We start from the raw sequence: 26931 nt of genomic DNA on the forward strand, positions 1-26931 counted from the left end.
GACGGACAGACAGACAGATAGACGGACAGACAGACAGACAGACAGACAGACAGACAGACAGACAGACAGACAGATAGACGGACAGACAGACAGACAGACAGACAGATAGACGGACAGACAGACAGACAGACAGACAGATAGACGGACAGACAGACAGACAGACGGACAGACAGACAGACAGACAGACAGACAGACAGACAGACAGACAGACAGACAGACAGACAGACAGACAGACAGACAGATAGACGGACAGACAGACGGACAGACAGACAGACAGACAGACAGACAGACAGATAGACGGACAGACAGACAGACAGATGGACAGATAGACAGATGAACGGACAGACAGACAGACAGATAGACGGACAGACAGACGGACAGACAGACAGACAGACAGACAGACAGACAGACAGACAGACAGACAGACAGACAGATAGACGGACAGACAGACAGACAGACAGACAGACAGACAGACAGACAGACAGGCAGCAGTTAAAGAAAACGAAAGCATATAAAAGAAAAAAGTAAACGAATATAAAGAAAAATTGTGATATTGAGATAGATAGATAAATAGATAGATAGATAGCTAGGTAGATAGATAGATAAGTGAATAGATTAATAATATGTATAATTAGGTTGATGATAGAGTATGTAACAAAACTATTTCTCTCTCTCTCTCTCTCTCTCTCTCTCTCTCTCTCTCTCTCTCTCTCTCTCTCTCTATCTTTGTATCTATCTATCCTTAACTTTACTCTTTTTCTCCGCTTTCTCGGTTTTACTTTTTCTCGTGTTAAAAAAAAAAATTGAAACCCACAAATATTCTTGCACATTAGATTGGGACAGGAGCACTGATGAGTGTTGTCTTGTACTTCCTCTCTATGTTAAGTACCTTGTGTAACTCAATTAGTCTGACGATATGAACACCTGCCGAGGACACAAGCGATACCCGGGATACTATATAGAACAAAGCGAGGAAATGGTATATTCTGCAACGCTTACGAAACACAGTACAGAAAACTCCATTGCAAAGTAAGAATTTCCGGTAATATGTCCCCGTCCGAGAGGGTTAAGGACTTCTTGTTTTCTGTACCATTGCTATATGTGGTAATTCCCATCTTCCATTTCCATTTATCTGATTCATTTCCTATCTCATAAATATGGAATCTTTCTTCTTACTGTTTTAGAAATACTTCTTTACTATTGTTACGCCCTGGCGACTCATTTTCTAGTTACTATGAATGAAAATACCATAAATGGGGGGCTCCACTCACACAGCTCTCTTGGACAGAGTGGAGTCTAAGGCGCTTCGTCTCATCAGCTCTCCTCCTCATACTGATAGTCTTCTACCTCTTAATTTCCGCCGCCACGTTGCCTCTCTTTCTATCTTCTATCGATATTTTCACGCTGACTGCTCTTCTGAACTTGCTAACTGCATGCCTACCCCCCTCCCGCGGCCCCGCTGCACGCGACTTTCTACTCATGCTCATCCCTATACTGTCCAAACCCCTTATGCAAGAGTTAACCAACATCTTCACTCTTTCATCCCTCACGCTGGTAAACTCTGGAACAATCTTCCTTCTTCTGTATTTACTCCTGCCTACGATTTGAACTCTTTCAAGAGAAGGGTATCTGGACACCTCTCCTCCCGAAATTGACCTTTCTTTCGGCCACCTCTTTGGATTCTTTTTGTGAGCAGCGAGTAGCGGGCTTTTTTTTTATTATTGTTTACTTTTTTGTGCCCTTGAGCTGTCTCCTTTGTTGTAAAAAAAAAATTAACCTGAGCATCCTCGCTCAGATTACAGAGCTGCAGGGGAGAAGAGAGAAGGAGAAGGAGGCAGGAGAAGGGGAAGGGCTGCAGGGGATGGGAGGGAAAGAGCCACCAAGGCATTGAAAGAAGACAGTTATTTCTGGCAAGAAGGTTGGTTATTCAAGAAGCCAGAGGAGAAAAAGCAAACTGTGGGCTCATATGAGAGAAGTGGAGAGGAAGAGAGGAGAGGCTGGGGAACCTGGAGAGAGAACGAGGCACCAAACTATGTCCCAAGACTTATTTCTAGTACGTGGTTTGGTTATTCAAGAAGTCTGTCGAGGAAAAGTAAACTGTGGGCATGAGAGAGGTGGAGGGTAAGGGAGGTGCTGGGGATGCTGGAGAGAGAACAAGACACCAAGAACATGACCACAGGCATTCACGAGTACTTCTGGCACTTGGATTGGTCACTCAAGAAGTCTGTCGAGGAAAAGTAAGCTGTGGGCATGACAGAGGTGGAGGGTAAGAGAGGTGCTTGGGATGCTGGAGAGAGAACAAGACACCAAGAATATGACCATAGACATTCACGAGTAATTCTGGCACGTGGTTTGGTCATTCAAGAAGCCGGAGGTGATGAAGGAAACTGTGGGCATGAGAGAGCTGAAGAGTAAGGGAAGAGATGCTGGGATGCTGGAGAGAGAACGAGACACCAAGAATATGACCATAGACATTCACGAGTAATTCTGGCACGTGGTTTGGTCATTCAAGAAGCCGGAGGTGATGAAGGAAACTGTGGGCATGAGAGAGTTGGAGAGTAAGAAGAGGTGCTGGGGAGGCTGGAGAGAGAGAGAACAAAACCCCAATGTTTACCCAAAAAACTTGATCTCGGGCACACGCGCTGATGACTCATACGCAAGACGCACCACGCAGCTAACGTCCGGGGAATAAGAAGCAGTTTGCTACCCGGTTCTTCCACTATGATTATCACCTGAAGCTTTGGAGTTCCCCGCAGCGTGGAAAAAGACCAAATGTAAAAAAGCACACTTGCATGATAATCAGCAACACGCAGGTCCTCTTTAGCAGAAAAAAAGACTCGTCAGCAAATCCGGGAAAACACGAGTAGTTTCCACCTGGACTTCATGCTTGGTGGAGGGAATTAACATATATTATTTCTATCTTCGATGCGGGATTCCTTCGCTGCTCAGAAAGGCGACGCACTCCAGTCTTAGGCAAAGGTGAAGGACTCTCTTGGGACTCTTTAGGACTCTCTAGGACTTTTTATCTGTATTTCTTTAGGACTCTATAGGACTTTTTATCTGCTTCATTGCTCTCTTCGATGCGGGATTCCTTCGCGCTCAGAAAGACGACGCACTCCAGTCTTGGCAAAGGTGATGGACTTATTAGTGACCCTTTAGGATTCTTTTTCTCGATAACATTATTGAGTAAATGCTTCGTTGATACTTAGGAAGTGAAATAAACTTGTGATATCGCTTCTTCAACCACGAAATTCCTTAAAACACAAAAAATGAAATCACTAAGACCCACATTCCCAAACATATCAAGGGCTTACACACCCACACATTTAAGGCTTTGAAAGAGGTTGTTGTGGGTACTTTCATGGGTAGTTTTATGAGCCTAGTGATAGTTTAGCAAGACTTCTGAGAACCCGACTAATCTTCTCTGTAGCCTTTGGAAATAGCGGAATAGTTAAGGCTTTAGTAGAGGCTGTGTGGGTACTTTCATGGGTAGTTTTATGAGCCTAGTGATAGTTTAACAAAGGCTTCTGCACCGTGAATGTGAAAAATGACTCATGAGAACCCGACTAATCTTCTCTGTGGTCTTTGGAAATAGTGGAAGAGTTAAGGCTGTAGTAGAGGTTGTGTGGGTACTTTCATGGGTAGTTTTATGAGCCTAGTGATAGTTTAACAAAGGTTTCTGCACCATGATTGGGGGAAAAGACTCCTGAAAACCCGACTGATCTACGCTGTGGCCTTGGGAAAGAGGGGGATAGTTGTTGAAAGAGCCCAGAGCGTCCAAGAATACCCCGATCCAGTCATAAACAAAAGCGAGGAAGGAAGGAAGGATTCTCTATACGCCGGGGTTAGGATGTCTTGCGGTGTGTGGTAACTGGTCTCCCTCACCGTCCTTCGCCTCTCTCTCCTTCGCCTCCTCCGTGGCCGACATATAAACCAGGGAAGCAGTAGTAAACTCATTTCCATCCCCCGGCGAGAGAGGTAGCGTGCGTGTTGCTCGGTGGATCGGTTAACTAGGGTGACGTACTGATTAACTATGTATACTGAACGTTTATTTGGTGTTTAAACGAGTATTTACTGAGTGTTTGGAGCTGAGTGAACTTGAGAGTGTTTAGATCCTGCTTGAGAGTGGTTAAGTTGCGCTGTGCTGCGAGGTGGATCAGTGACTTAACTTGACTGACTTATCAGGTATCGAGTTGAAGGTGTGTTTTGGTTGTTGTTGTGTGGTGACAGAGTGTTTAGACGTGACTTCACTTGAGAGGATCGAAATTACGTTGTGCTGCGTGGTGAATCAGTGACTTAGGGTGACTTACTGACTTATCGAGTACTCTGAAGGTGATTTTTGGTGGTTGTTACTGAGTGGTGACAGAGTGTTTAGACGTGACTTAACTTGAGACGATCGAAGTTACGTTGTGCTGCGTGGTGAATCAGTGACTTAGGGTGACTAACTGACTTATCGAGTACTCTGAATGTGTTTTTTAGTGGTGGTTGAAGTAGTGGTGACTGAGTGGTCCGAGTTGAGTGACCTTAATGGTACTCGAAAGTTGTGTTGCGTGCGTGTTTGTTTTGGGGAAGGAACCCTGACTGGGGCGTGTGTTTACCCCTGTGCCCGGGCCTAACGTGGGGTGCCCGCTGCCCACCATGGCCCATAGAAACTGTATAGTCGTCCCTTATCCTCAAAGATCACGTTTAGTCCCAGAGAATCATATTAAAAACTCTGGTTATCGAACGTTTTACCCGCTATGCTGCTTTGTTTTTTAATTATGCCCTTACGACCTGATTGAAGTAAGATGTTTGATATTTAGTAGTTGCTTATGAGGGACGAAATGGCAGCTCGTGTGTTAGGCTGTTGGGACCCGAAACCTGAAGAACCCTGCCTACAAATGAGACCCAATGTGACCCAAACCGTTCATAAATGCTTGCTGAGGAATCTTATACAAAGAATAGTAAACAGAATGAGTTGTGTAGACCTGTATGTTATTTAGTCTCTTAGAACCCGAACCCTGAAGAACCCTGCCTACAAATGAGACCCAATGAAACCCAAGCCGTTCATTATTGTTTACTAATGACTCGGATCAAAAGAATAGTAGAGAGAGAGAGAGAGAGAGAGAGAGAGAGAGAGAGAGATGTAGCGCTGGCACGTGTCACAGACGCATCTCTCTCTCGCTCCAGGGTTTGGGTCACTGCCAAAGTAGCCCGAGTTTTTTTTTTTTTTTTTTTTTTTTTTTTCCCTTGACTACCCATGTGAGATGAATCCGGTTTCGTGGAGAGAAGGAGGAGGAGGAGGAGGAGGAGGAGGAGGAGGAGGAGGAGGAGGAGGAGGAGGAGGAGAGGACTAGATAATTATAGGGTAGCATTTCTTAAGTCTTGTTTTTGTTGTTGTTGTTATTGATGTTGTTGTTGTGGTTGTTGTTCCTGAGCTGAGCAGGAAAAAATAATTGGGACAAGGCCAGTCAAGATCTATAATAACTACATACACACACGCACACACACACCCACACACACACACACACACACACACACACACACACACACACACACACACATATACGGAAAACCCTGACAAATGCATGCAGCGGAAATTGAATGTATATAGTGCGATTCTGTTTGCTTTTTTAACGTTTTATCCGCGAAGGTCACGTTGCCGATGTGCTAGATTAAGCCACACCGCTTTCTCCGCATTTGTAGAGAACCCAGGAAGCTTGAAGAGAGCCATTAACAAAGAATATGAAAGATTAACCCCTCGCTCTATTGTATTATTTCATTCCATTTTGCACAATAGCAATTTCTAAAGTCAAATCCACGACAGGAACTTAGAGGATTGGAAATGTGAATCAAAACTTTCCCTCTCACTCTCTTTGTATATTGAGAGCCATTTGCCACAATACGACTTTCCAAAATCAAAAACAAAATGACTCTCCAATCTACAGAAACTCAAAACATAGTCAGAAAAAAATAGTCGAAACTCTCTCTCTCACTCTCTTTGTAAATTGAATGTCATTTGCCACAATAGGACCTTCCAAAATCAACACGACTTTCCAAAATAAAAAAAACAAAGGACTTTCCAATCTCCAAAAATTCAAAAGATAGTCTGAAAAAAATTAATCGAAACTTTCTCTTTCACTCCTTTGTAAATTGAATGCCATTTGCCACTGGTACACTTTCCAATACCATTTCAAAGCTACCGCAAAAAAAGAGGATTTGTATTCAATCTCAAAGAAGCTCATTTCCTCGCCATTGTCTTTTTTACTTTCTTCTTTTTTATCATTTTCATCTCTTTTATCATTTTCATCTCTCTCTCTCTCTCTCTCTCTCTCTCTCTCATTTTTTATTTCTTTCATTTCTCTACTTTTCTTTTTGTTTGTATTCTCCATTCTTTCTTTTTTCGTAATGTATCCTTTGCATTCATTCTCTCTTCCTAATTGTTCTACTTTTTTCATTACCAGTGTGTGCAGACGTCACCCTCGCCTGCTGGGCTTAATTAGATTCTGGTTTCGTTCACCTGCATATCAATATCGCTCTCTATACCACCTGTCTCCTCGTCCCCCTCCCAATCAATTCTAACTCTCTATTTCAATCTCTTTTTTAATCCCTTTTCCAACCATGTGTTATTCAGTGTTCATCAATCATGTCTTTACTAATCTCTTCTTCAATCCCTTTTCCAGTCATGTGTTATTCAATCCTCCCCAATCATGGCTTTTTTTCCCCTTTCTCAATCCCTTTCTCAATCCCTTTCTCAATCCCTTTTTCAATCCCTTTTTCAACCCTCCTCTTCCCTCGTCACACTCTCTTCGATTCCCTTCGCATCATCATTACGCGGCAACTTCCTCCACGTAACAAAAATATAGACCACACACACACACACACACACACACACACACACACACACACACACACACACACACACACACACACACACACATACACACTACCAGATTCCCCTTCCATTAACTCTCCTCTTCTTCGCCTCCCCAGGATAATGCAGCGTGCGAGTTTGAGGGGTTCGACGGAGGCGGTGGCGAGGACCCTGCTGGTGGTGGTGGTGGTGGTGGTTGCTGGTGGTGGAGGTGGAGGGGTGGAGGCCGCACACCGTTCAGCTCGACAACGTAAGTAGAAATCCCGACTCACCATCATCATCATCATCATCACCATCATAATTGTTAGTGTCATTGTCAGTGTTATCATTATTTCCACTACGTGTGTTACCTATGCAATCATCTTCGCCATATGCAATGATTTTTTTTCCCTTCTGTGTTTTTTTATTGTTGTTTCTGCTACGTTTTTTTCCAGTACTTTTTTGGTCCTTTGCATTGGGTCTCTCTTTCCTATTGTTGTTGTTTTTTTTAGTACTTTTCTTTATGTTTGTATTGTCCATTCTTGTTTTTTTTTTTGTTTTGTTTTTTTGTAATATAACCTTTGCATTCATTATCTCTTCCCTATTGTTCTGTTTTTGTTTTTTTTATTTAGTACTTTTCTTTCTGTGTATAATCTCCATTCTTATTTGTGTGTTTTTTCGTAATGTAACCTTTCCATTCATTCTCTCTTCCTAATTGTTCTACTTTTTTCATTAGCATTTTCTTTCTGTATATAATCTCTATTTTTATCTATTTTTTCGTAACGTAACCGCATCTTCAACAGTCACGATTCACTATGCCTATCCACACAATATTCAGAGTAACTACGCATACGAAGGACTTATAACTATTTAACTAACTAACTAACTAAAAATGAGGCTCGATTATACTTTATCACACCAACGGGATCTAAGTTACTATTCCTTCACACCCAAAGACCTAACAATAACTACACCCATAACTACATCCTATACAGTAACGATACACTTCACAACTACAACCACACGATTTTGTTTACCTCACATATAACTACATATATAACTTCATTGTCTAGAGGTCGTACTACACACCAAAGTACAATGCTCTCCCCTGCTCATTATCTCAAACACCTGGACATCTTGGGACGCCCCTCGAGACAAAACATCCTCTTCCGAGAATTTACTTGTGGCGGAAAAACCTCTTTCCTAACTTACTCTTTCATTCTTCTTCTCCTTTCTTATTCCTTTCTCTCTCCTGACCTTCTACTTCAATCTTCTCTTCTTCCTTCCTTTGTTGTTACCTACTTCTTCGTTCTCCTTCTCTTCTTCCCTCTCTTGCTCTTTCCTTTTCGTTATGTCATTCCTCGAGTTTAGCTTCTTTGTCCCTTTCCAGAAATTTGTAATACTCTTCCTGTAAACTTCGTCTCTTCATTCAGTTTTTCCGTCAGTCAGTCAGTCAGTTAGTTACTTCCTTTCTCACTCTCTTACGCATTCCCTCATTCATTCCAGCTATGTTGATGCAGCTTCTCCATCCTTTACTCCATCATATATTCTTCCTTCCTTCTCTTTCTCCATCCCTTCGTTCATTTATAAGCATTTCCATCCCTTTTCCCTCTCCCTCTCTTCCTCCTTCTTCCTCTTACCCTCTCTCTCTCCCTCACCCTCTTACCCTCTCTCTCTCTCTTCCTCTCCCCTTCTGTATCTAACCCTTCTCCCTTCCTCTTCCTTCACAGTGTTCCCTACGTCCCGGCCCGACTGCGCGAACAACCTGCCTTGCATCCCCGTCCGAGAATGTCCTTTCGTCCTCAACATCCTCGCCAACCCGACACCAGAGGGCTTCAGGCAGCTCCGGCAAAGTCTCTGTGGCTTTGAAGGACGGATCCCCCTGGTGAGTATTGTGGAGTCTTTTTTAAATTCTTTATTCTCTGTCTGTCTGTGTGTTTGTGTGTCTGATTGTTTGTCTATCATTGCAAGGCTCATCAATTTTCACGGTCCTTATTTTTATCATCATTGCCTTATTTTACAAACGCTTGGAGCAGAACTTTGTCTTCTTGTGTCTTTCTCTCCTTTCCTCCCTCTCTCTCTCTCTCTTTCTTCTTCTCTCTTCTCTCTCTCGCAATCGTCTCCTTTCCTCTCATCTTCACTCCTCTCTCCTCCTCTTCTCTGCTCTTTTCTCCTTTTCTCCTCTCTTTCTCTCTCAATTCCTCTTTCCTCCTCTCATTTCTGCTTATCTCATCTCATTTCCTGTCCCTTCCTCCTCTCCTCTCTCTTTCTCTCTCTCAATCCTCTCCCTTCCTCCCATTCCCTCTCCTCTTCAACGCCTCCCTTATTTAATTAACCTGGCCGCCCCGTTTCACAATATCTTAACCAGGTAGAGGCGGTGCACCTTTCCTGGATGTCTCTCGCCTTCCGCTTACCTTATAATTGCCTTACGTAACTTTGGGTCCAGGTAAAAAGATCCCAGGTGAAGAGGAAGAGGAGCAATTAAGGGATGAGTTGGTGATTTGACCTTTCGTTGCCCTTCTCGGCTTGATTCTGGGTGTATGGAGTAAAGGAAACAATATTAGTAGAAGAGACTGTTCCCTGTTGATTGCCTTACATAACTTTGGGGTCAGGTATAGAAGCAGCAAGAAGCGGGCTTTTCTTTTTTTTTGTACTCTTTTTATTGCCCTTGAGCCGTGCCCTCTGATGTAAAAAAAAAAAGTAAGAAGTATATCGAGAAAAAAAATTTCATTATATCCCCATTGAAACATTCCTTTGAGTACTATCGTTTCATCCTCTGCTGGAGAGTGAAATTATTCCTTCCTCGTGGTTTGTGTCCTACATATGCACATCACGGGGGGGTTTTCCTTTCCTTTTTTTTTTTTTAGGGTTTTCCATCAAGTACTGTGAAAGTCACCTTGATAGACGTTCTGGTGAGGAGTACTTCTTTTTGAGTCACTGTCGTAGTCTTCATTTTCGTCTAAGATGCTTTGTCGTCGTCATTATCACCAGCAGGACAAAGATCTCTTCCAATGGCCTCCTCCTCCACTCTGTCTGGTGTTAGTGTACTCCATCCGTCATTATCAGCAGCAGAACAAAGATCTTTTCCAATGGCCTCCTCCTCCTCCTCTCTGTCTGGTGTTAGCGTACTCCATCTTGCTCCGGTACGAAAGGGCAGCGAGGGTAGAGATCAAGCACGTCAGGGGAAGGAAGGGAAGAACGGAAATAATATAAAAAGTAAATATAAATAGGAAAAAAAACCTATGTTCAAAAATCAAGGTAGGAAAAGTCTATCAATGTTAAGAAGTTTCCGATAAAGGCTTTAATTTCATATCTTCCGTGTTCTCTATCTCCCCTGACTTCTACAATTCCTAGGTAACCCTTATCTTCTTCAGTTTCATCTCTCTACCTGGTCCTGTATTTCCCTTGACATCTACAATACCTAAATAACCCTTATCTACTTTAATTTCATCTCCCTACCTGGTTCTCTGTCTTCCCTGACTTCTACAATTCCTGTGTAACCACTTATCTACTTTAATTTCATCTCTCTACCTGGTCCTGTGTCTTCCCTAATTTTCATAATTCCTGTTTCACCATTTTTCTACTTCGTTTGTCCATCTGTTATCAGTTCTACGCATGACATGAGCTACGCAAGTCCATTTCTTCTTCTTTATTATCATTAAAATCGCTTCACCTTTCGTCTGTTCCCTGATCCATGATGCTCGGTGCCTGCCTCTCCCTCTGATGCCCTAACCACGTCCTCTCAACCTCACCTTCACCTTCCCGACAGACCTGTTGTCCTGATGCCGTCGGGACAGCCACCACACCCACCCCAACACCCCGCCCGACCGTCAGCCCCACTAGACCCACCTCAGGCTCTCCGATACAAAACCCGACCCCTCCACCCACCCCCGCACCGCAGCCCACCCCTAGGCCATCCACGGCGGCCCCCTCTCAGCCCCAAGCAGGCGAAGCTTTGCTCCCTCCCGCGGGCCAGTGTGGTCTGTCCTCAGCCGGCCAGACCAGGATCTTCTTCGGGGAGAGTAGCCCACTTGGAGCCTACCCGTGGATAGCTCTCTTCGGCTACACCTGTGAGTTTTGCTTCTCCGTTGATTGACTTACCTGTAGGAGATTGGTTTTCAGATTTTTAGTACTTAGAAGATATTTTTTTACTTCTTTTTTTTTTAGTATTTAGACCTTTTTTTTTTTTTTAGACCAAACGTTTTTTTCTGTTTTCAGTAATTAGAAGACTTTTTTATACTTTTTTTCAATTTTTAGTACTTAGACCTTTTTTTGGACCAAACGGGTTTTTTTTTCTTCCTATTTTCAGTACTTAAAGACTTTTTTTTAGACTGGAAATGCCCAAAACTCCTACGAAATCCTTCTCAAATATGTGTGATTGGGGATGAAGAAACCATATACGATCCGAACCCATAGCTTAACGATGCCCGTACCCTTCTCACACTCCCTGGAATGCCTCGTCATCTCCTCCTCTTTCTCTTCACCAGCTCGCTTCAACCCCGAGGTGGTCTGGGGCTGCGGCGGCTCGCTCATCAACTCCCGTTACGTGGTCACCGCCGGCCACTGCACCGCGCGGGAGTTCACATTCAATAGAGACCTGTGAGTATGGGATGGGGGATGGGTGGGAGTGATGGGGAATGGGTGGGAGTGATGGGGAATGGGTGGGAGTGATGGGGAATGGGTAGGAGTCATGGGTGATGGGTAAAAGTAATGTGTGATGAGTAAAAGTGATGTGTAATGGGTAGGATTCATGGGTGATGGGTGGATGTTATTGGTGATAGGACTTTCACGTACTTAGAGAGGATCAAAGAGTGTTATGCTGTCTTGAAATAATCTTGAACACTAAAAGATAAAAAGAAATGAGTTTAAGGAGTAGAATTAAGTGATGCGTATCCGATGAGAGTGTTATCTGTTTATTTATCTGTCTGTCTGCTTATCTATGTTCTTGTCTGTCTGTCTGTCTGTCTGTCTATCTATGTTCTTGTCAGTCTGTCTGTCTGTCTCTTTTTTTCCCCTCGTAACCTTCACTTCTTGTTATTATTTTTTTGTCTGTCTGTCTGTTTATTTATCTATGTTCTTGTCTGTTTGTCTGTCTGTTTATCTATGTTCTTGTCTGTCTGTCTGTCTGTCTGTTTATCTATGTTCTTGTCTGTCTGTCTGTCTGTTGTCCTTCCCTTCGTAACCTTCACTCCTTGTTATCTATTTTTCTGTCTGTCTGTCTGTCTGTCTCTTAATCTATGTTCTTGTCTGTCTGTCTGTCTGTCTCTGTCTGTCTGTTTGTTGTCCTTCCCTTCGTAACCTTCACTTCTTGTCCTTGCAACTTTCTTCTCAGCCGACCGTACCATTTTTATAACCCCCGAATTTCCCACTCCTCACCCTCCCGTCCCCTCCCTCCTCCCCCCCCCTGCAGCCTCCCCCCCCCCCTTGTGGCCTTCAATTGACTCACCTCATTCATGTCTTTCCCCTCTGTTGCCTCCTCTTCCTTCCTTCCTTCCTATTGACCTTTGCTTTTTTCTTCCTTCCTTCCTTCCTCCTTCCTCTGGCTTCCTCTCTCTCTCTCTCGTCTACTTCCTCTTCCTTCCTTTTATGGTCTTTTACTTTCTAACTTTTCTTCTTATGTAAAAACTCACTGGGTGTCTTTTCTTCCTTATCTTTATTTTCCTTAACTATTTCCTTCTTCCTCCTTTCTTTTTTACTCCTTTACTTTTCCTCACTATCTTTTTTCTTAACTAAAAACCTATCGTGCTTTTTATTCCTCTTCCTTATCTTCGTCTTTAATCATTTCCTCCGCCTTCCTGTTTCGACATTACCTCGTTTCCTATTTTAATTTTTGTCTCATTTCTTTTACGTAACTCACCTTCCCTTCTTACTTTGTTCTTCGTCGTCTCTTTCCTTCCTCATACCCAACCTATTACAATCTTCTCTTTCTTCTCCTTTATTTATCTTGCATTCCGTCCATCGCTTTCCCTTCTTACACTTCACTTACTATTTCCGTCTCCTCCCAGCACTGTGATTCGTCTCAGTGACCCCAACCTAACCTCTTACAGTCTATCCTTTCTTCCTTTTTATTTACTACCATTACCTCGCTTTCTATCCATCGCTTTTTCCCTCCTAAACTGTTCTTCATTGTCTCATTCCGTCCCCTCACCTAGCCTGTCACAATCTGTCCTTTCTTCTACTTCATTCACAGCCATTAACTCGTTTTCCATCCATTGCTTTCCTCCTGCACTGCTCTTCACTGTTCTCATTCCCTCCCAGCACTGTGATCCGTATCGGCGAGCATAACATCACATCAGAGGTTGACTGTGAGAACCGCGGTGGCCGGAGAGTCTGCGCCCCTCCCATCCAGGCGTTTAGGCCGGTGGAGGTGACGCGGCACGAGACCTTCAACACGCGAGGCACCGTGAGTGACGACATTGCCCTCATCAGACTGGACAGGGATGTGACGTTCAATGGTAAGTGTGTGTGTCTCTTGGTTCTATTGGGTTGACTCTCCCCTTTCATTGTTTACGTCTATACTTCGTCTTTTCCCTTCGTATTTATATAGGTGCTTATTCTTAAACGTATCGGGCTCTCATTACTTCTATTTCCTAAGGCCACAGAGAAGGCTGACCGGGTTTTCAGGGGTGTTTTTCCCTTTCAAGATGCAGAAGTCGTGTAAAACTATCGCCAGCATCACAAAACAGTCCATGAAAAGCCAAGAACTTCTAGGAGAGGCTTTTCAAACAGGTGCCTATGTCTTCCTAACCTCTCCTTCTCCTCTTCAGCTTTCGTGGTTCCCGTCTGCCTGCCACCCGCCACCATGGACCTCGGCAGCTTCCTCGGGGGTCGGCAAGCATTCGTGGCAGGCTGGGGCGCTACCGAGAGGGGCCCCGACACACAGGTCCTGCAACAAGTTCGAGTCCCGTTCGTGACCAGAGATGTGTGTAACCCGCACTACAACAACGCCTTACTGACGGAACAGGTGAGGAAAGGTGAAATAGGTGAATAGTTAAAAGGTAAGGTGAAAGGTGGCATAAACAAGGGTAGGAGGATGAAGGTGAAAGTGAGAATAGGTAAATAGGAAAGGTAAGGTAAGAGGGAAGGAGAGAGGAGGGATAAATATGAACGAGAGGAAGAAAAGTGGAAGGAAAAATGAAAAGGTGAGGTAAAAGGGAAGGAGAGAAGGGGAATAAACGAGAATGGAAGGAAGGAAAGTTTGAGGAAAAATAAAGAGATGAGAAAAGAGGGGAAGGGATGGAAGGAAAAAACAAGAAGAAGAGAAGGAAAAGTGGGAGGAAAAGGTGAAAAGGTGAGGAAAGGAGAAAGGAGAGAGGAGGAATAAGCATGAACAAGAAGAAGGAAAAGTAGGAGGAATTCAAAATCTTCCTTCCTTCCTTCTTTCCCCTTCCTTACCTGCATCTCTTTTTTTTTCACAAGAGTAACATTTTCCTTCACTCCTCAGGTCTGCTTCGGAGGTGACGGCCAACGCGATTCCTGCTTCGGCGATTCTGGCGGCCCCGTCGTGTCTCCTGTACAAGGGGGCGGCGCCTTCATGTTGGTAAGTCTTTATAGTATTCTGTGTAAACCTGGTTATTACTTTAGTTATCCTGTGGTTTGTTACATTTATAGTAGTAGTAGTAGTAGTAGTAGTAGTAGTAGTAGTAGTTAGTAGTTGAGGTAGTAGTGATAGTGTTAGCATTAGTAGTAGTAGTGAGAGTGTTAGCCATAGTAGTAGTAGCAGTAGTAGTAGTAGTAGTAATAGTAGTAGTAGTAGTAGTAGTTTTACAGTAAAGAAAGCAAATCAAGGGCAAAAAATAAATAACTGAGAAAAAAAAGGCTCGCTAATCACTTCCCCTATAAAAGAGAATTTAGAAGTATGGCCAAAAGAGAGGTCAATATCGGGTGGAGGGCTGTCTTGTAGTAGTAGAAGTAGTAGTCGTAGTAGTAGTAGTAGTAGTCGTAGTAACCCCTGGTCCCCTGCAGCTCGCCCTGGTGTCGTTCGGTCAGCCGTCCTGCGGGGTGGTGGGGGTGCCCGCTGTCTACACCTCCGTCGCCGCCTACAGAGGATGGATACTGAACAACATGAAGCCTTAATGTACCCCCCCCCCCCCCTCTCTCTCTCTCTCTCTCTCTCTCTCTCTCTCTCGACCTCAATGTAAGACCTCATTAGTTAGTATATTTTTCGCCCCGCCCACTGCAAGAAAGAAAACGGAGTGAGAACGGAAGTGACGTCATGAACCCAAACAAATGACGTCATAGATATCACGGTTCGGTGGATGACGTGACTTTCTATTGAGTATGTGTGTGTGTGTGTGTGTGTGTGTGTGTGTGTGTGTGTGTTATTTTCGTTCTCTTGTTGTTATTTATGTAGACGGTGACTTTTGTTTTCCATTGTGTGTGTGTGTGTGTGTGTGTGTGTGTGTGACCTAGAATGCATGTATCTTTCTTTCCTTCCTGCTTCCTGTGTCCCAGTTTTCCTTTTTTTCCTGTCCTTTATTTTCCTCTATCATCTTTTTTTTATTCTCCGTTCATCATTGCTCTCCTTCCTTCCCTTCATTTTCATTTCCTTTCTTTTATCACATTCTTCATCACTTTTCATTTTTTCTGTCCTCCATATATCATCATTTTTCTTTCTTTCCTTCCTCTCTTCCGTTCATTCCCTCCCTTCATTTCTTCCCTTCCTCTCTTCCCTTCATTTCTTCCCTTATTCTCTTCCCTTCATTTTCTCCCTTCATTTCTTCCCTTCATTTCTAATTCATTAATCATATAACAAAAAAATGTGATGAAACTCGTATAGCAGGAGTGTAAAATACAAGATGAACATTTGTATACCTTTAAAACCAACCGTGTGTGTGTGTGTGTGTGTGTGTGTAAGAGAGACTTCGACACGTTAACTCGGTGCTTCGAAACGCTTTTCTTATATGTAACTGCTTCGTCTTCACTCCAGTGCTTCACGAACTTTATATAGACAACCTTTTTTGTTTGTGTAGATAATTTATTCTAATTTAATAAAGACTCCAAGAAAACCAGTGGAAAATAATGTAAAATGAGTGACTGTTCTTTTCCTTGAATGTGAAGAATATGGAGTGTTTGTTATCTGTCCGCTGATTGGTGGATACGTCTTTAGCCGGACCAGTCATAGCGGCTCTTCCATCCTCTCTTAGAAGGTAGTGCAAACAGAATCAGTGAGGCTTTGTCGGTGTACCCAGGTGGCTTTCTGTAAGTAGTTTCAAGAGTATAGTTAGTTTTGGGGTGTTTTCATGAACTGGTAAAGTAGAAAACTGCTTTGTTGGACGTATAGCCAATGGAAAACAAAATGTGTGTGTGTTTTGTACGTTTTAAGAGTTAAATCTTCTACTGTGCAGTTGTGATCGCAGGATGCTGAGATACATGGCAGGAGTGAGGTGGCAGGATGGAAGGTCAAGCAGTGAAGTGGCGGAGATGTGTGGGGTTGAGGACCTTTCTGTTAAACTGAGGCAGAGAAGATTGAGATGGTTTCGACATGTGAAAAGGGCAGAGGGGTGCGTGTTAAATGAGGTGGAGGAGTTGAGAGTTGAGGGACGACGGCCAGTGGGAAGGCCTAAGAAAAAGTGGAGCAGATGTGTGATGGAGGATATGAATATATTGGGAATAGACGAATATATGGCACAAGATCGACAGATGTGGAGGAGAGTCATCGCCCGTCCAACCTCACCTTGAATGTGAAAATATGGACGTTAAATGACAATGATGATGATGATGATGACTTTATCCCTTTTATTTAAGTCCTTTTTAGTATCAGGTGTGTCATAGTTACAGATTTTATAACTTATAGTATTTGCCCTCCTCCGGCTCTGTCTATTGCTGTGTGACATAATGATAATAATATGGATGACTCTAGGATCTAATGTCTACGGTCCGACCCTTGCCGTTTCCGTATCTCAAAATCTCTTTCTTTAATTATAACCGGGTTTTTTTTTTTTTTTTTTTGGGGGGGGGGGATTTTATGTAGCACTGGTTATTGATTTAGTTGTCTTCTGGTATTATTTTCATAGTAGTAGTAGTAGTAGTAGTAGTAGTAGTAGTAGTAGTGGCAGTAGTAGTAGTAGTAGTAGTAGTGATGGTAGTGGTAGTAGTAGCAAGCACAAAAAATGTTCATGTGATTTGTTAACTTCCGTGCATAACATTTTTTTCTCCTCCTTGTTGTAGTTTTCCTCTGAGACAAAAAGTATAGCAGTCACCCATAGTTCAATTTCTTCTGCATATACATTTTTTGGGGGGGTAAAGACACCATAGCCATAAACAAACATAATTTATTACAAGTATATCACAACATCACAACAACATCACCGTACAAACTCTTAACCTCTATAGTCTATACGAAGAAGAAGCGAGGACTCGGCAATTTAGTATTGGCGGTGGGACTTCGGAGACGCCACCCAATACTGTTTTAACATAGGAACATAAACCCCTGGCGAGAACGAAGTCACTAAGGGGTAAGAGAGCACCCTGAGGAAGAACTAGCGCCCGGGGGAGGAACAAAGCGCTTTCTAGAGAGATATCCGCCCCTGTGAGAAATTCTATAATCGTCGAGAGCGAGGGAGAAGGGGAGGGAAGAGGGGAAGGGTTCTATGGCTTAAGGTTGTCCGTGATCCATTTCCTGTAGTGGGCGACGTTGGTGTAGACTGCAGGGGCCCCAGGGATGCCGCAAGCTGGCAGACCACGTGACACAATTCCAAGCTGCAGGAGAAATAGGAGAGTCAGTGGGTGTTGTTGGGGATCGAAAGGGAAACGATACAGACGGAAAAGTAAGGAAGTGCACTGGAGGTCGAAAGGAAAGCGATATAGACTAAAGAGTAAAGAAGTGTATGATTACTTGACACTATACCGAAAGAAAGAGAAATCCCAGGAACGGCTACTTACCACGGTGTACTGGGGGAGGAATTTGTCGGCCTGGAAGATTGGTCCACCGGAGTCGCCGAAGCAGGAGTCCACCTTACCCCTGCCGCCGAAACACACCTGAAGAAGAAGAAGAGAGGTGAGACTGAGGAGGAACAAACAGGCATCAAACCACGAGTCCCAAGAAACACCAACATCGCTAAGCTTGTACTGAAGATTTTAAAGTCGGTATCTTTAGACTCGACCGACTCCCATATCAGTTATTTCTAAAGGCCAAAAGAGAGGTAAAATGCGTTCCCATGAGTGTTTTTGGAGTTCATGGTACAGAAGAAGGGTCAAACTGCCACCAGGGTCACAAATCTAACCCTGGAAATGCCCACAACTCCTATGAAAGCCTATGAAATGTTTAATAATATGACCCAAGATTTTGAGAAGTCCCCACACCCACTACAGATTCAAGAGTCACTGTGACGGAGATGAGCACTGAGGACACGAGTAGCTATAGTGTATGCCCTCTACCTCTAATCTACCTTCCCATCAAGTCACTGCCACCCACCTGCTCTTCCACCAGCTGTCGGGGGTAGAAGGTCTCACAGATGGTCTTGTTGGCGAAGGGGATGTCGGCCACCTGAAGAATATCGGAGCTTGGTTTGGTCTCGGTAGCGCCCCAGCCGGCCACCGTAGCGTCGCGGGGCCCCAGGAAGTCAGGCACGTTCAGGCCAGCGGGGGGCACGCAAATAGGGTGAACCGATCCTGCAGAAGGCGAAGAAGTTGGTTAAATGATTATTCGGAAAGGGAAGGAATTGTGCTATGATTTTTGTAATTCGTTGAAGTCTACCCCTAGGTCCCTTTCTTTTTTCTCACTCACGTCCGAGAACGGCCTTCTTGTTCAGACGGATGAGGGCGATGTCGTCACTGACCGGCCCACGCGCATTGAAGGTCTGGTGGACGATTATTTCCTCGGGGACAAAGTTCTGCGGGCTGGGGGCACATCCGTGGCCGTTGGCCGAGGGGCAGTCTGGGTCGGTGGCTGTGTTAAGTTCGCCCAGCCTGACTGCGACCCTGTGGAAACGAGTTGATGAGTGAATGGACGCTTATGGACGCTTACGGAGGAATTAGGAAAGCCTGTTACTATACAAGAACTAAGGGGACTGTAAAACGACTTGGTGTTATGAATGAAAGGATACAGAGGAGAAAGAAAAGATTATAGCTCTTCTCTGGGTATATGGAGGGACGTGGGAAAGGTGGGAAATAGGTGTGGCATACTTACACTTGTCCGAGGCTATTGGTGAAGTTTCTGTGGACGCAGTGGGCAGCGGTCAAGATGTAGCGGTCGTTGATGAGGGCCCCGCCACAGTGCCACTCAGGGTTGGCTGCGTCTGTGTCGAAGAAGGGGGAAAGCGCATGAGGTTAAGTGACTAAAAACATCCATAGCTGCTTTGTGATATGTGCTTCCATTCGGTTATGATTTCATGTTTGTTCATTTCCCCCATCACCTGTTTTCAATTCCTTCTCCTCTTTGCTCTTCCTCCCTCTCCACCTCCTTTCAATTTTCTCCTTACCCTTCCATCCTCCCCACCTCCATCACTTCTTTTCAACCTTCTCCTCTTTGCCCTTCGTTCCTCCACCTCTTTATTCATACTCATACTTTCTGATTCTGCTACTGCTTCTCCTCCACCTCCTTCAACTCCACAACCTCCTCCTCCTCCTTCTATTCCTCCTCCAACACCTTTTTTACCTCCTTTTCTCCGCGTTTCCTTCTCCTTATCTATGTGGCCAAGCACCTCCTGATTCTGCTCCTACTCCTCCTTATCCATCTCCATAAGCCTCCCAGACTCCTCCTATACCTTCACCACCTTCCTCTACCTCCTTCTCTACCTTCCCTTCTTCCTCACCTTGGTAGCCAAGCAGAGCCATCCAGGCATAGGCGTACAACGGAGCGTTATCACCGTGCACGACTCTTTCATTTATGGTCTGACCGCACTTGGTCCCCTTCGGCAGCAAGTCCTCGCCGTTAACCTTGGGCGGGGTGGGCGTCGGGAAGAAGACGGGCCGCGTACTGCCGCCTGCCTCGGAACAACACACCTGGAGGATTGATGATAGGTGAGTGATGGGATAATTGGGACAGGTGTGTTTTAGGGGGTGAAGTTTGTGTGCGTGTGATTGTGCGTGTGTGTGTGTGTTTGTTATGTGTTCTTTTTAAGGGGGAGGTGTATGTGTGTTTTTTTTAGTTTAGTTTATGTTGATTTGTGTTATTTCCCTCCCATCTCCCTTTCCTTCACTCCCTTCTCACTTCCCCTCCATTCACTCCCTTTCCTTCACTCCCTCCCGTCATCCCTTCCTTCACTCCCTCCCAATACGTACCCTCAAATCCCTGCCACCTCCTCCTCCACACAGGGCAGCCCGTACGGTTTGTTCCGCTGTGGGTCCTCCCTTTGCGATTATATCTTGTAGCGGCCGGCAGACTCGGAGGGACACGCATTCCTCTCCCTTGGCACATTGTCGGGTTGCTGGGGAAAGAAAATGAGGGTTGGTTAGTTTTGTTGAGTTTGCCTTGGAATAGAGGGTGATGTGTCTCGTTTTCTATGATGGTGTGGGTTTTTTTGCTTTTTGGTGGGTTTTAACGGTTTATTTTTTTTTGTCTTGTGAGTTTGTTGACGACTCGAATCTGTTTGTTTTTTTATATATATATTTTCATGGTTTAGTTTTTCTTTCTTTCTTTGTCGTCTCCAATCTTTCATTCTTTCTTTTTTTAACTCTCATTCTTTTCTTTCTTTAACTCTTTCCTACTCTCTCTCTTTCTCACCTTGCCTGGCCGTCCTCACCGCCCCCCCCTGCGCCGTCAACACCGCCGCCGCCGCCAACACCACCACACCACACCACGCCTTGCTCATCATCCTGCAAATAATAATAATAATAATAATAATAATAATAATAATAATAATAATGTGTCGACAACCCTAACTTGCATATGTGAAGTTTTTGGTCTATATATTTTGTTTAGTCCTACTTTGGTACATTCTTTTACTTTTATTTTTCTGTATAGATTAAGAAATGGCGTACAAATGTCAGGTTTTATTATTAGTTTTGAGGGTACAGTTTTCCATTACTAGTCAAGACATAAAAATTAACTAATGCAAGTGTGAGACATTATCGACAATACCAGTTCCTTTTTTTATCTTTTACAACAGTACTCGTCGTTCTTATAACCTAAACTATCACTGGGATCACAAAACAGGTCATGACTAAGCTATTTATCTATCTATCTACCTACCGTATTCCTACATCACTCTACCTCTTAAAATGACACAAACACTTCCTTTTCACAACTCAAACTTACACACACCTACTCGTAACACTACCCCTCGTCTCTGTTTCTCTATATACCCTTGAACCACCAGCAGACACACACACACACACACACACACACACGCACCTGTTAAAGCACTGTCAGGTAAGGAGACGGGTCGAAGAGTAGTCCTTTCGTTCAGGCCGGGGTGCTTTATATGGAATTGGGAAGTTGCCAGACACCGCCACAGTGGGAAAACTCACTAGGTCATTCCCCGTACGTAAAAACAACCGATTTCTCTGTACTTAGCCACGTGGGTCACCTGGTGGTTGTGTTTTTCCGTGTTGCTGCTCACGTTGCAACCAGGATCCGTTTAATTAGTGTTACGTGTAATAGAGAATCTGCCTAAAACTAAATCGCATGTCTCAGGAATGGTATCGGAGACTCGTTCTGCCAAATGGATTCGTGGAAACCTCACCAAGTCGCCGAGTTAAGGTTTTTTTGTGTTGGTTATCAAAAGAAGTGTGAAAATTCCCCCCTTTACCTCCGTGCTAGATAGTTAGGAAGTATGACGTGTACTGTGATGCAACTGAGTGTGTGTGTGGGACGTTATGCTTGCGTTTACAGAAGAACTAGGAAAGGGTGACGATGTTTAGGTTCATAATCATATTAAACAACGGTTGAGCTCCCATTATGACTCTTTCGCAAGGCCACAGTGAAGGTTAATCGGGTTTTCATGGGTGATTTCCGTGGGTGATTTTTCTCCCGTTCAAGCTCCACGAGTCGGGTTAAACTATCACTGGGATTACAAAATAGGTCATGACTAAGTCGGGCTCCTATTACGACTATTACCCAAGGCCACAGTAAGATTAATCGGATTTTCATGGGTGATTTCCGTGGGTGATTTCTTTCCCGTTCAAGCTCCACAAGTCGGGTTAAACTATCACTGGGATCACAAAATAGGTCATGACTAAGATCGAGCTCCAATTACGACTATTACCCAAGGCCACAGTAAGATCAATCGAGTTTTCATGGGTGATTTCCGTGTGTGATTTTCCCGTTCCAGCTCCACAAGTCGAGTTAAACTATCACTGTGATCACAAAACAGGTCATGACTAAGCTTGGTATTCTTAAACGCTTCCGCTTCTGACATCAACAATTTCCAAAGGTCAGAAAGGAGACCAACCGAGCTCTAATGAGTGTTCCTGTAGGTTCATGGGTCAGAAGAAGGGTCAAACTACCACCAGGCTAAAAAATCTACCCTTGGAAATGCCCCAGATCTCCTTCGAAAGCCTTGTCAAATATCTCTGCTTCGGCCCCGATATGTTTAAAAATACGGCCCTAAGATCGGGCTCCTTTTACGACTATTCCCAAGGTCACAGTGAAGATTAATCCGGTTTTAGTTGGTGATTTCCCTCTCAAGGTGCAGAAGTCGGGTAAAACTTTCACTAGGGTCGCAAAACAGTCCGTGAAACCCCCCAGCAACTTCCATGAGAGGCTCTTATTCCCAAAGCAACAGTGAAGACTACTCCGGTTTTCGTTGCTGATTTCCCCGCTCAAGGCGCAGGAGTCGGGTTAAACTATCACCAGTATCGCAAAACCGTCTACGAAAACCCCAGTAACTTCTATGAGAGGCCCTTATTCCCAAAGCAACAGTGAAGATTAATGCGGTATTCATGGGTGATTTCCCGCTCTCAAGATGCAGAAGTCGGGTAAAACTATCACGAGTATCGCAAAACAGTCCATGAAAATCCCAGTAACAACTTCCACGAGAGGCTTTTCAAACAGGCGAATTGAGGTGCCGAGGCGCTTAAGAATACGGGCTTTAGATCTTGTAGTGAAAACCATATGATAGAGAAACGTGTGTAAGGATATTGACACGAGGGAGTAAGGAGGAAACACGCTTGAGGGTAGGTGAAGTTAAGTTGGTTTGAGGTGAATGCTGTGGTGGTGGTGGTGGTGGTGTTACTGTTTTGTGTTGGTTGATATGGTTGTTGTTGTTGGTGGTGGTGTTACTGTTTTGTGTTGGTTGATATGGTTGGTGGTGATGGTGGTGGTGTTACTGTCTATCTGGTGTTGGTTGATATGGTTGGTGGTGATGGTGGTGGTGTTTGCTGCTTTGTAATTTCTTTTTGTTAGTATTGTTGTTGTTCTTGTGTTCTCGTGTTGTTCTTCCTTGTGTTGTTCTGACTAAGGTTGTTGTTGTTTTTCATTGTTGTTATAGTTTTGCTTTTGCCAGTTGTTGTGTTTGTTTATACAAAGAACACCACCACCACCACCAACAACAACAACAACAACACAGTAACTGCATAACATTAAGTCCACCTGCTCTGCCACCCACCACCACCACCACCACTACCACCACCACCACCAACAACAACAACAACAACACAGTCATTGCGTAACATTAAGTCCACCTGCCCTGCCACCCACCACCACCACCACCACCAGCATCACCTGCTCTGCCACACACCACCACCACTACCACCACCTCCACCACCACCATCCTTTTTTCTCTCTCCCCCACCTCCAGTTACTGCCTGAGCGGGATTTTCCAAGAAGCCTTCATACTGCGGAGAATTTCCTCTTTGTGACGTAAGAGACTCCTCCAAGATAAATTAGATACCTGACCCTGCGCGCGTGTGTATGTGTGTGTGTGTGTGTGTGTGTGTGTGTGTGTGTGTGTGTGTGTGTGTGTGTGTGTGTGTGTGTGTGTGTGTGTACTTAGCATATATCGCATTTTCCGGGGGTTTTTTCGACACAACTATCGCCGCAGAAATATCGATGCGGAGATAGAAAATAAAGAAGAGGAAGGAAGGAAAGAAGAAAGGTAAACATGGAAAGTAACACATGATAATATATAGTAACGACAACAACAACAACAACAACAACAACAACAACAACAACAACAACAACAACAGCAACAATGACAGCTCAGGAAGAAAGTTATATATTTCTTTACCAAATTTCCAAACCAAAGAACAACATCAACAACAACAATAACAAAAACAAGAGAAAACAACAGGCCTAACCGGTTTAGTCCTCTCTAACTTCCACGCTCCCAACAAATACAACAGCAACAACAACAACAACAACACCAATACCCCCACCACCACCACCATCACCACCATCACCACCAACCACCTCTTCTTTTTCCTCTCTATCCTCATCATTGCCTCAAGCACTTAAAAACAAAGGTTACGTTCAGTGTTGATGTAATAATAGACGTCACCTGTACCTTCTTAGTATACATGATATCAACGACGCAACAGACAGACAGAAAGACGGACAGACGATTACATGGTGTCATATCCCAAAATTTTACCGTATCCTTCCCCGCCTATCTCTCCTTCTCCCCCATCCCCCCTCCTTCCTTCCGTTTCTTACACTTACTTTCTGTTTCATAATTCCCCTCTTTCTTCTTCCTCCCCCCCCCCCCCCTTTCCGTTTCTTCATTCTCCTCTTCTTACTCTCTGACTTCCCCTTCCCTTCCATTTCCTTCATTTTCATCATCTTTCTTTCCCTGTTTTTCCCCCTCCCCTTTCCTTCTGTTTGTTGTTGTTGTTGTTAAGGATTCACCCCTACTATCACTAGGAGAACGGGCCCGTTAAGAAGGTAAAAATGCTCCCTCCCTGCGCGGGGGAGCACGGGCTTAACCTAATGGCGGCCCGCAGCAGGGTGCCGACAGACCGACTCTATCGGTGATCGAAATCTAGCCGACCAAGTCTGTCCGTCGACGAGGACTGGCGTGTCTCCGCTCCTTCTGTTTCTTTCACTTTGTTTCATTGTTCCCCTCTTTCTTCTCTCTCTCCCCCCTTCAGTTTCCTTCCCCTCCCTTCTCTTCATTGCTCCCCTTCTCCTTCCCTTCCCCTCCCCCCTCTCCTTCGTTTCCTTCGCTTTTTGCTTCATACCTCTCTTCCTCCTCCTCCTCCTCCTTCTTCACCTCCCTTTCCTACCCCTTTCATTTTCTTCATCTCCCTCTTCATACTTATCCTTTTCCTTCCCTTCCTTCTCCCTTTCATTTTCTTCACCTCCCCTTCTTCTTCCTCCCTTCCATTTCCTTTTTTCCTTCCCTTCCTTTCCATCATTTTCCTCTTCTTACCCTCCCTCTCCTCTCCTTCCCTACCTTCCAACTCCCTCTCCTCCCTCTCCTTAATCACCCCCCAATCCTTCCCTCCCCTTTACCATCCCAACTCCTCCTCCTCCTCCTCCTCCTCCTACCTTGCTCACTTCCTGGGATTTCCGAAGGTGGCGTGACGCAAGGGTAGCAGAAGACTATGATCTTTGTTGTTTTTAAAATATAGTGACGTTGGGTGGCGCTCTGTTCATGACCTCACTCTCTGGTTTCACACTTTTTTGCGTCTAGAGAAAGCGGAGACTTCTGGGGAAAACTTAAGAAGAGGCGAGTGAAACCTTACCTTACCTTAACCTTACCTTAGAAGAGAATGAAAGAAAGATTGATAGATAGTTACGTACATAGAAAGACAGACAGATAAAGAAAAGGAAAGTGTAAATTCTAGGCAAACTAAATCAGAGGGGCGAGAGTGAAAAAAAGATAGATCGATAGATTAAAGAAATTGCAATAACACAGTGAAAACATCCCGAAATGAACACCACTGAGTTCCGGAGATCGAACCGGAGCCTTCTGAGAGGGAGTCAGGGAAGCATACCAACGAAGCCACCGACGAGCTCAACGGTGGCTTGGTTGGTATGCTGCCCTAACTTTTACGCAGATGGCTCGGGTTCGATCCCCGGCACTCAGTGGTGTTCATTACGAGATCGATAGATGATAGATATTAAATAGACGGACGCAGATAAAGAAGACAGAGATAGACAGTTAAAGACAGAGAAAGACAGAGGAAAACGGAAATTCTGGATAAACCGAAGTCGAAAGAAGAGAGATAGAAAAAGATAGACAGACAGACACATACTCACACACACACACACACACACACACACAAAGAAGGGATGTATAGATGACGTAATAATAATTGTACAGGATTTCCCAGTCTCGGCAATCCAGTTTTAAGGAAGTTGAGTTTCTAAAAGGCTGCGAGGCAGAACTCATACCATTAGATAGATAGATAGATAGGAAGAGGAAGAAGGTGAATGGAAGGAAGAAGGGAAGAAGGGAAGGAGAAGGGGAACATAGGAGGCGGAGTAGCAGTAGAAGGAAATGGAAGGGATTAAAGAGGAGAGGAGAAGAGGAGGAAGGGGAAAGAAGGGAAGGAGAAAGGGAGGGAAATAGAGGAGAAGAAGGAAATGAGAGGGAAAAAGAGAGGAAAGAGAAGAAAGATGAGATGAAGGGAAGGAGAAGGGAGGGAAATGGAGGAGAAGAAGGAGATGAGAGGGAGAAGGAGAGATAAGAAAGATGAGCTGAAGGAAAGGAAGGAGAAGAAGGGGAGGATAAAGGGAACATATATTGTTTTTTTGTTGTTGCTGCGTTCGTCTTTTGTTTTTTGTTGTTGCTGCGTTCGTCTTTTGTTTTTTGTTGTTGCTGCGTTCGTCTTTTGTTTGTTTTTTTGTTGTTGCTGCGTTCGTCTTTTGTTTGTTTTTGTTGTTGCTGCGTTCGTCTTTTGTTTTTTGTTGTTGCTGCGTTCGTCTTTTGTTTTTTGCTGTGCTTGTTATAGAGGCTGAGATTTTGAAGCGTCTGTTTTTTTGTCACCTATCAGAAAAATAAATAAATCTAACAAAACGGTTTCAAGTAAGTATATTAGTGTGACTAAGAGGCGTGTGGCGTTTGAGTTGCCTTGCTTTATTTTATTTATTTATTTATTTATTTATTTTTATCATTATTATTATTTTTTTTGTGTGTATGTGTGTGTGTAATCTCATTATCTGGCCAGGTGTAAAAAGAAAGTTTCACACCTGGAGAGCTGGAAACCGGCTCCCTTACCTGTCCACTGCCAAGGATGTGTGTGTGTGTGTGTGCGCGTACGTATATTAACGC

General features: G+C 44.2%; 2 protein-coding genes across 2 annotated transcripts; one reads left to right on the forward strand and one right to left on the reverse strand.

Moving 5' to 3' along the window:
- Nucleotides 1–3858: 3858 nt before the first annotated feature.
- On the forward strand, nucleotides 3859–15861 carry LOC127003545 (phenoloxidase-activating factor 1-like). The gene is made up of 9 exons (XM_050870408.1): nucleotides 3859–3978; nucleotides 6973–7103; nucleotides 8563–8717; nucleotides 10602–10902; nucleotides 11320–11431; nucleotides 13091–13287; nucleotides 13600–13796; nucleotides 14277–14372; nucleotides 14798–15861. Exons 2-9 carry the CDS (start codon nucleotides 6977–6979, stop codon nucleotides 14906–14908), a joined length of 1296 nt encoding a protein of 431 aa, XP_050726365.1. The 5' UTR covers nucleotides 3859–3978; nucleotides 6973–6976; the 3' UTR covers nucleotides 14909–15861.
- A 1231-nt stretch (nucleotides 15862–17092) lies between these two features.
- On the reverse strand, nucleotides 17093–21199 carry LOC127003548 (phenoloxidase-activating factor 3-like). The gene is made up of 9 exons (XM_050870413.1): nucleotides 21129–21199; nucleotides 20499–20590; nucleotides 20057–20202; nucleotides 19588–19777; nucleotides 18963–19071; nucleotides 18561–18754; nucleotides 18249–18445; nucleotides 17717–17812; nucleotides 17093–17533 (listed from the first exon to the last, which is right to left on the reverse strand). Exons 2-9 carry the CDS (start codon nucleotides 20587–20589, stop codon nucleotides 17423–17425), a joined length of 1134 nt encoding a protein of 377 aa, XP_050726370.1. The 5' UTR covers nucleotide 20590; nucleotides 21129–21199; the 3' UTR covers nucleotides 17093–17422.
- Between the last annotated feature and the right edge of the window lie 5732 nt (nucleotides 21200–26931).

This window comes from Eriocheir sinensis, chromosome 25 (genome assembly GCF_024679095.1).
Source record: "Eriocheir sinensis breed Jianghai 21 chromosome 25, ASM2467909v1, whole genome shotgun sequence".
NCBI lineage: Eukaryota > Metazoa > Arthropoda > Malacostraca > Decapoda > Varunidae > Eriocheir > Eriocheir sinensis.